Genomic DNA, 9346 nt, shown 5'->3' with positions numbered 1-9346 from the left:
AGTTGATCAATGTGGTTTGGTTAAACGGTTATTGAATTTTGTCTGGGCAATAATTTGATTTTTTCGTTCGGTTAGTTCAAATGTATAGTTTATTGACGTATTTTCGAACTGTTATTTCACAATCAATTGGTATGAATCATATGCCTAACATAACATACGTAAAATATTGTGTCACACCACTTGTCTAGCTTGGTTTGTAAGATATTATGCACCGAAATATGACAATTGTGGGTTCTCATGTCATAAAAAAAATGTCAATCCTGAACAAAAATATCGGGTGTGGTTCGGACTCAAACCTCTTTCCGATTTGTTTCGCTCGAATTTGGTATCGAAAAAAATCGAAATATGCTGCAAATTTTAGAGCACTTTTAATTTTGTGCTGTAATTAATATGCGCCTTTTAAGGAACAAACAATTGCCCGATATATGTAATTCAATATCTGACCCGTTAGCCTTTAATTTAGACCCACTAAACAAATGCTCTACAGACCAAAGAAATTATCATTCTACCTAGATCTGGTAATTGTTCCACAACTTATTAATTATATATTATCTATATCTATATTAAATATCCGAGATTGCTGAAAACATTTCAATGACTATTAATTTCACGTGTTTTGAAATCTTGAATACACATATCTCCGAAAAACACGCGTAAAGACAAATGTATGTGTGCTCGAGATTCGAAAAATGTGGATGTTATGTTCAAGATTAGAAAACACTAGAATTACTAGATCATTTTTTTCCATTGATGACTTTTAGCAATCTCGTGATTTCACACACATTATATACAATTAATATATATAATTATTTTATTATATATATAAATATATAAAGAATGACATGAAAAAAAATTAGATTAGTTAAAAGTAAATAACGAATTCACTACCATTTTAGACAAATTCTGAGTTAAGTCGATATTGACAGAAGGAAAAAATTTTCGTTCTGTAATAAAAAAATTTAGCTACCTAATTTTTATTATTGGTATTATCAATATACAATTTTGACAACATCGACGATAAGTGATGGAACCAAAGGGGGCGGGTGGGTGCGACCGTCTCTTCTCAATTTTTTAATTTCATTGATTAGAGACCTAAAATAATTATATTTTTTCATTTACCCCTAATATTTGATCTGTTCTCTTAAATTTTTTTTTAAAAAATTGCTTCATCGACTTCTATTTTCTGGCGCCGTCGCTGTCTAGAAGAACTAGGCGACGATGGCACTGTCTTGTTTGACTATATAACCAGCTCGTTTATTGTTACAAAAATAGTTTGCTTAAATTATTTGCAAAGTTCCAGTTATTAAACATAATTAGTATCGGAAATTTTGTATTATCATAAATTGACCCACTTTTAAATAGGTGTATGCTCTCTATAAATAATTTATACAATTCATTATTATGTTTAAATATGATAATTCAAGTGATGTTATATAAATACAGAGTATGTCTCATGTGAGACATACTCTGTATCCATAAAACGGATTGACCCTTTTCATACTTGTAAAGAAAAGTAACACTTTTTATGAACTCGTGTTTGAAACTTAAAATTTGTTCTTCATTATCTCAATCAGTTGTTTTTTTTTATGCTCGAAATATTGTTTATATTCATAATACATAAAATAAAATTAATACATTCATATTATCATTAGTCAAATATTAATATAATTTTTATATGTAGACCTCAAATATTGAGCTGAAATTCAAAATTCAAACTCATATTACAAGTTTGCGATCTAACTTGTGAACCAAGCTTGAAGTCTTGTATTTTGAGTTTGATAACCTTTTATGTCACTTTCTTTAATCGTCTCGACTCGAGTCCATTTTTTGAAAAATGAAAAAAATTTCATAGTATTTCTAATGATGTAGTAACGTAAACTTCTCATGATTGAAAAAAAAAAGTAGATATCTTGTGAGAGAGTATTACGAATTTGTATGCGTGACACAAATCGATCGATATTTATTCACAATGAAAAATAATATTTTTGATATAAAAATAATTTTTTTTATGAAGTGAGTCAAGTCGATATTTGTCGGTATCACAAAAATTGTGTTGAAAAAATAGGTGCATCTTTGGTTACGACGGGAAATCTACCACATAGCATAATGGAAAAATTGGGCCATATGCAAAATTTTCCCCCTATTCATTAGTTCATTAATTAATAAGTAATTAATTTATAATTAAATTTCTATAATAACTTTTATAATACAAAAAATTCAAAACAAAAATTATATCTATCAAAATTTTATTATAAAATTTAATGTAAAATTTCATAATTAAAAAATTTTATAATAAAAAATTATAAATATCGTTGTATATATTTTCATCCATTAACTAAAAAGAGAGAGCCAAGATGAGAGAGGCTTGTGTACTAGAACTATATATAGAAAGATAACGATAAACATCAATGTTAGGGTTCTAAATTGGTCACTGGATTTGGGTTTTTTATATTTCAAATAAATATTTCCGCTGATCGCTCCTTTTCCCAAATTCCGGTGCAGTTACAGTGGAAGAAGGAAAAAAGACACGAGCTTTGTAGCTCGTTTAAGCTCTGTTCTCATCAGTTGTGCGACAGGTATGATAAATTGGTTATTTTGATATTAATTATCTTTCCAAGTATTTTTCTTTTATGAACACTATTCAATATGTTGTCGTTCGACGGTTTTTGTTTTCCAGTGTTCTTGAGTACAATAAATGGGGTGTCATCGAAGTTTTTGAACTTATTGTGGGCAATCTTGTAGTGTTTCAGTGATGAATTGTGGATGTGTAGTTTGGGTTTACTGGTCATGAGTTTGATGTTATTTTTGATTTTCTTGAAACGTAATCGAGGAATGCTTGTTTTTATGTCTTAGACTACAGCCACGCCTGTTTACACTGTAGCTTTCGGGGTATTTTTTATGGATATATATGATATGGGGGGATTTAACTTCTGCCCTTATTTTTTGCATTTATCAGCATTATCTTTGGTATTGCCGTTATGGGATTTTGAGCAAAGAGAAATTTGTCTTTTTTCTTATCATGTTACTGGAGGCCTTTTTTTATATTGGAAATCAGGAAGGAATTGATTTCAACACTGGTTACCCTTTTTGTGTATTTATTAATTTCGATTGTTGTTTCAGGTCCTGTAATGGCGAACAAGCTTAATTCAGGGGACAGTAGGACTAGGAGTTCCATGTCTATTTTTATAGTTGCTGGTCTTTGTGGTTTCTTCTTCTTACTTGGAACATGGCAGAGGAGCGGGTTTGGGAAGGGAGATAGGATTGCGATTGAGATGACCACAAGTGGAGCCAACTGTAATATTATGCCGAAACTTAATTTTGAAACCCACCATTCTGGTCAAGCTGGGATAATTGATGATTCTGATCCAAAATCGAACGTGTATAAGCCATGCCATCGCCACTACACGGATTACACACCATGCCAAGATCAAAGACGAGCGATGACTTTTTCGAGGAAGAATATGCTGTATCGTGAAAGACACTGTCCTTCAGTGAAGCTGCATTGCCTTATTCCAGCGCCTAACGGATACATAACCCCGTTTCCATGGCCAAAGAGTCGTGATTTCGTTCCTTATGCCAATGCTCCATATAAGAGCTTGACAGTGGAGAAGGCTATCCAAAATTGGATCCAGTATGAAGGCAATTTGTTTAAGTTTCCTGGCGGAGGAACACAATTTCCGCAGGGGGCTGATAAGTACATCGATCAGCTTGCATCAGTCATACCCATCCAAAATGGAACTGTTAGGACTGCATTGGACACTGGATGTGGGGTATAGTGCTATGTCTGTTTGGAAATTACGTATGCATTTCTTATCTAGGTTAGAAACCACTTATCTCAAAATATGGTCTAAAAATAATTTTATGCATCAATACGCCCGCTCACTTGTAAGTTCGAGACTGTAGGGTATATGGCCATCTCCGAAATTAATATCGAGGGAATATATGTGTATGTCGGTTAGTCTTTTTGCAGTGGATGCCAACTTATAAGCTCTCAGGAATACTTTCATGAAATATGTAGGCTTTTGGGCATGACAAGCATTAAACTGTGACCTCCGGAGTCTGGACTCTAATGCAATGCTTGAAACGTTTGGACTGAACTGGATCTTACAGGAGGCTGGCTAATATTAGTTTTGCATAAAAATCTATTTGTGTAATGCAAGATAGTTTCCCAAGTGCATTAATTTATAAACAATTTTATTGCTAGGTAGCAAGTTGGGGCGCTTATCTATGGAATAGAAATGTCATAACGATGTCGTTTGCACCAAGAGATTCACACCAAGCCCAGGTTCAATTTGCTCTTGAAAGGGGTGTACCTGCAGTCATTGGGGTTCTTGGAACGATAAAAATGCCATATCCCGCTAGGGCGTTTGACATGGCTCATTGCTCTCGTTGTCTTATACCATGGGGCGTAAATGGTGAGAATCACATGTTTTATGATACATTTAATTGTACAAGATGGAAAATGTAACCTGTGTATAAAATGCGTTGACAAATGCCACTTGAGATAACTCAGAATGTGATACAATTCGCCAACATTCCACTTGAGATAACTTAGAATGTGATACAATTCGCCAACATTTTTTTAAGATAACATTTTCTATCATCTTTAACCTGAGTTCGTGCTTTTGTAACTTGGTTCACTTTCTATATAGATGGACTATATATGAAAGAAGTTGATCGTGTGCTTAGACATGGTGGCTACTGGGTGCTTTCAGGCCCTCCAATCAACTGGAATACCAACTATAAAGCCTGGAAACGTCCAAAGGAAGAACTCCAAGAAGAACAAAGAAAGATTGAGGAAGTAGCTAAACTTCTCTGCTGGGAAAAGAAGTCTGAGGACGGTGAAATTGCAATATGGCAGAAGAGAATGGATGCCGATTCTTGTCGTGCTACACAAGAAATTGCGGGAGTAACTTTCTGTAAATCTGAAAACTCCAACGATGTCTGGTATAAGAAAATGGAGCCATGTGTTACTCCATATAACAGTGCTAAAACTGATGAAGTTCCTACTGGCGATCTCAAACCATTTCCAGAGAGGCTTCATGCTGTTCCACCCAGAATTGCCAGTGGATCAGTTTCCGGAGTCTCCGTTGAGGCATACCTGGAGGACAGCAAGAAATGGAAGAAGCATGTCAATGCCTATAGAAAGATTATAAAAATTATTGACACTGGGAGATACCGTAACATTATGGATATGAATGCTGGCTTTGGAGGTTTTGCCGCTGCACTTCAGTCTCCTAAGTTGTGGGTAATGAATGTTGTACCTACTGTTGCTGAGAATAGTGACCTTGGCATTGTTTATGATCGGGGATTGATTGGCATCTACCATGACTGGTATGCTTCTATATCTTTCTTCTTTCCCAGAATCATACATTTAATGACTTTCTGATTAATTTTCGCTTCTCATTCTTTATTTCTTCTAAGCATGATGAGATAAAAACACATTTTCTTCTATTTGAATGCCTGAAGGAATTTTTTTTGATAACACTAAAATTGCATAATTTTTCTATAAAAATCTGATTAGTTTGACCTTGAAAACAGATGTTTGGTTTGCTAAATTTAATTTTCTTATCCAGGTGTGAAGCCTTCTCTACATATCCAAGAACATATGACCTTATCCATGCTAATGGTGTTTTTAGCTTGTACAAGGACAAGTGAGTATCCAACTATCAGGTGTCCCTGTATGTGTTTTAAAACCATTAAAAAAAGCCTGGATTATTTTAAATTTTCAATTAAACAGGTGTGAGTTTGAAGATATATTGCTAGAGATGGACCGAATTTTACGTCCTGAAGGTGCGGTTATATTACGAGATGAAGTTGATGTACTTGTCAAGGTGAAGAAGATGATTGGAAATATGAGATGGGATTTCAAGATGATGGATCACGAGGATGGTCCCCTTGTTCCAGAAAAAATACTCGTTGCTGTTAAACAATATTGGGGCAATTCCACATCTACACAATAAGAGCCAGTGGAGTCATTATTTGCAGAAATTGACACGATTAGTTCCAAGCATGTGATGCTTTGATTTCTTGTACAAAATCAATGGAAATATTCGCTCCTTCTTCATTTGACCGGGCCACATATTCGCTTCAGAATGGGACGGGGTACTTCTAGTTGGGCGTAGATTAGCATGTTTAACCATGAATAAATCGTTCTGTATGTTGTTCTTGGTCAAGCTCTTGTAATATTAATACTATTTATTGCTCTTTCTGAGCCCATTTCTCCTAATAACCTCCTTAAGTTGTCGTTCTAGCTGCAGTTAGTTTCTCGTGGTTCTTGTGGAACGAATCATGCATAGTAACAATTTTCCATGCTGAGTTTGAACTTGAATTTGATCGAGTGAGCTCAAAAAACTCAAAAGACAATCACTCCCCGAGTGAAATTGTGCTCCGTTTGGCATGTCCATGCTTCACACGAAGTCCTATTTCACCAAGCTTCAACTTGCATCAGGCTTCAAATTATCGAACTTGTTCAAGTTCAGCTAAAGCTCCATTAAGTCCTCACAGTAATCTGACCCGCGAAAACCCCAGCTGACAGGGAGTTCGATCCTTACGAACCATAGCCATGATACCCTATTTTGTATCCTTTCAGAATCCAAGAAACCATAGCCATGATACCCTCTTTTGTATCCTTTCAGAATCCAAGAAACCATAGCCATGATACCCTGTTTTGTAACATTTTAGAATCCAAGAAAACCTCATTTATGCTGTTGATCTGTTGCAATCTGTTTTTCCTTCAAGTACAAACAAGAAGAAAACATAGGATCAAAATGGTATTCATTTCCGGGTTCAAAAATATTAATTGTGGAGATCACATGTGATCCTCGGTACCAATGTTGTCTAAATCTTTAGGCATTAATCTCAATCATGGTATAGCCTAGCTAGCATTAGCAGTTGGGCTTCTATGTTTTTGTATTTTATTGGGCACCATGCATTTAAATGGATGAACGGGAACGGGAACGGGAACGGGAACGGGGGCTAATTTCACCTACAAGAGTGAAAAGTCTGAAGACATAAAATCTCATAAAAAAATATTAATAGACTAATAAATATTTGATTTTTACAATCAAACACATTTTACTCATATGTTATAAAAACGCTTGCATATTTACTCTCTTTAATAGAGTTTTTCTTTTATCTGATTTTAAAAAATACTATGTTTGAAATAATATTAATTTCATAATGAATAGGTCTCTTGTGAGACGATCTCACAAATCTTTATCTGTGAGACGGGTTAACCCTACCAATATTCACAATAAAAAATAATACTTTTAACATACAAAGTAATATTTTTTCATAGATGACCCAAATAAGATATATGTCTCACAAATATGACTCGTGAGACCGTCTCACACAAGTTTTTACCTTTTACAAATGGTTTTTTTTTTTTTTTTTTGACTTTTTACAAGGGTGTTGATGCAGTTAGCTCATTACTAGAACAAATGGACAATCTTTCATAAATTCTATATAAATTATTTTGGTCTGAGTGAATATTTATTAAACCGAATAAAAAAAGTTCTAAAAAAAGCTTATTATTTGAGTAAACTGAATGATAATATATATCATATTATCTCTACTTTATAAATAAAGCGAACCATAAAAGTAGCTAGTTTTTCTCTTTCATGATATATCAAAATTTTTTTCCCAAAATACACTTTCTCCATATTATTATTATTATGAGACGAATAAAGTAAAAACTCAAACACAAATTCAAAGGATTAAGGTTACAATAATTATATTACTTAAATAATTAATTTATTTAATTAATAAAAATATTATTAAAATCATCTTTAAAATTATTAATTTTACAATCTATAAGATGCATTCAATGTGCAGTTGATTATGTATATATTATGTTACAAAGCTTGAATTCCTTACACTAATAGACATTTGAGTAGGTCTCTTGTGAGACGGTCTCACGAATATTTATCTGTTATACGAGTCAACCCTACCGATATTTACAATAAAAAGTAATACTCTTAGCATAAAAAGTAATAATTTTTCATGGAAGACCCAAATAAGAGATCTGTCTCATAAAATACGACCAGTCAGACCGTCTCACACAAGTTTTTGCCACTTTTTGTCTTTGGAAAAAATACCAGATAATTCTTTCCCAAAATACTTCTTTTTCCAAAATAATATTCATTTTTTTAAGGAAAAAAAAACATAAAACTAAAAATTCAAATATTGTCTCCAACCAGATCGGATTGATGGAAAGTGTGAAAATACACATAATTTGTTGATAACTGAAAAAATTGGCGACAAAAAGGCATGAGAAAATGGACTCACTCTCCCTTATTGGGACAAAACAGGTTAAAACACGCTATAAATTCAGGCAGACATTGGCTGTAATGCTGTGAATAAACAAATATTTCTTCACATGGTTGCAAAAGGGTTTGGGCAGTGATACCCTATGGATGAGTCCATTACCCCTGGCCCATCCCTAGTCCAAATGGAAGACAGGCCCATCAAGGGCTCATGTATTCTCTTATAAATACCAGGTTTGATTGTTAATTCATTCATTCACTATATTGTTTTCAGCAGCGCCCTTAGCTGCTCCCCCCATATATCTTCAGTCTCTGACTTGAGCGTCGGAGGGGCTACGCCAGGATACCCTCCTGGCCCCCTCTTAACGGTTTTATTGTGATTTCAGGCCCAGGGTAATTTTGAAGCCCGTGTCTGGATTAGTGACGCTTGCGTGGATCGGACCCTAAACTTCCCGTGAGTATCACTTGGCGCCGTCTGTGGGAACATTTGAGTTGAGACGTAGAGATGGTAGGGAAGAGATGGAGTAGAAGAGCTACCTCAGCAACGTGGCGTCCTCAGAGGGGACCCGAACAGTCTCATGCTGAGGCAAGGCAGGAACAGCCCCATCAGGAGGCGAGAACAGAACAACCTCGTCAAGAGAACACGGTCGAGCAACCCCGTCCTAATGAAAATGTGGGGAACTTGACCCTGGAGCAGTTGGGCCACTTTATCACTCGGACAGTGGATGAGGCTATGAAGAGGAACCAAGAATCTATGTTTGCTGAAGAGCAAGCCACTCGCCAAGAGCAAGAGGAACATGCTGAGGGCCACCAGAGCAGGGTTGAAGAGACACAGCCCCACCAAAGCAGGGAAGTTAGTGAGATAGAAGAGATATGGAAGGAAATACAGATGTTGAGGCAGCAGTTGGGAAGCAGAGCGCCGGCATCCAAGAGAGGAAGTCCCTTTTCACTAGCCATTTTAGAAGAAGGACTTCCTCCAAATTTTCGACAGTCGAATGTGGGAGAGTACGATGGACATACTGACCCCGAAGAACATTTGGGGAGATTTGAAAATGCAGCCCTATTACATCAATATTCAG

At 35.2% G+C, this 9346-nt stretch overlaps 1 protein-coding gene across 1 annotated transcript; it reads left to right on the top strand.

Moving 5' to 3' along the window:
• The first annotated feature begins 2343 nt into the window (after positions 1-2343).
• Positions 2344-6331, top strand: LOC142520592 (putative methyltransferase PMT2). Its single transcript, XM_075623638.1, has 6 exons — positions 2344-2576; positions 3121-3770; positions 4205-4415; positions 4653-5334; positions 5577-5654; positions 5741-6331. Exons 2-6 carry the CDS (start codon positions 3129-3131, stop codon positions 5961-5963), a joined length of 1836 nt encoding a protein of 611 aa, XP_075479753.1. The 5' UTR covers positions 2344-2576; positions 3121-3128; the 3' UTR covers positions 5964-6331.
• The last annotated feature ends 3015 nt before the right edge of the window (positions 6332-9346 follow it).

Source organism: Primulina tabacum, chromosome 12, assembly GCF_025594145.1.
Source record: "Primulina tabacum isolate GXHZ01 chromosome 12, ASM2559414v2, whole genome shotgun sequence".
NCBI lineage: Eukaryota > Viridiplantae > Streptophyta > Magnoliopsida > Lamiales > Gesneriaceae > Primulina > Primulina tabacum.
The sequence above is the reverse complement of the archived record's forward strand: the minus strand, read 5'-3'. Positions and strand labels throughout refer to the sequence as shown.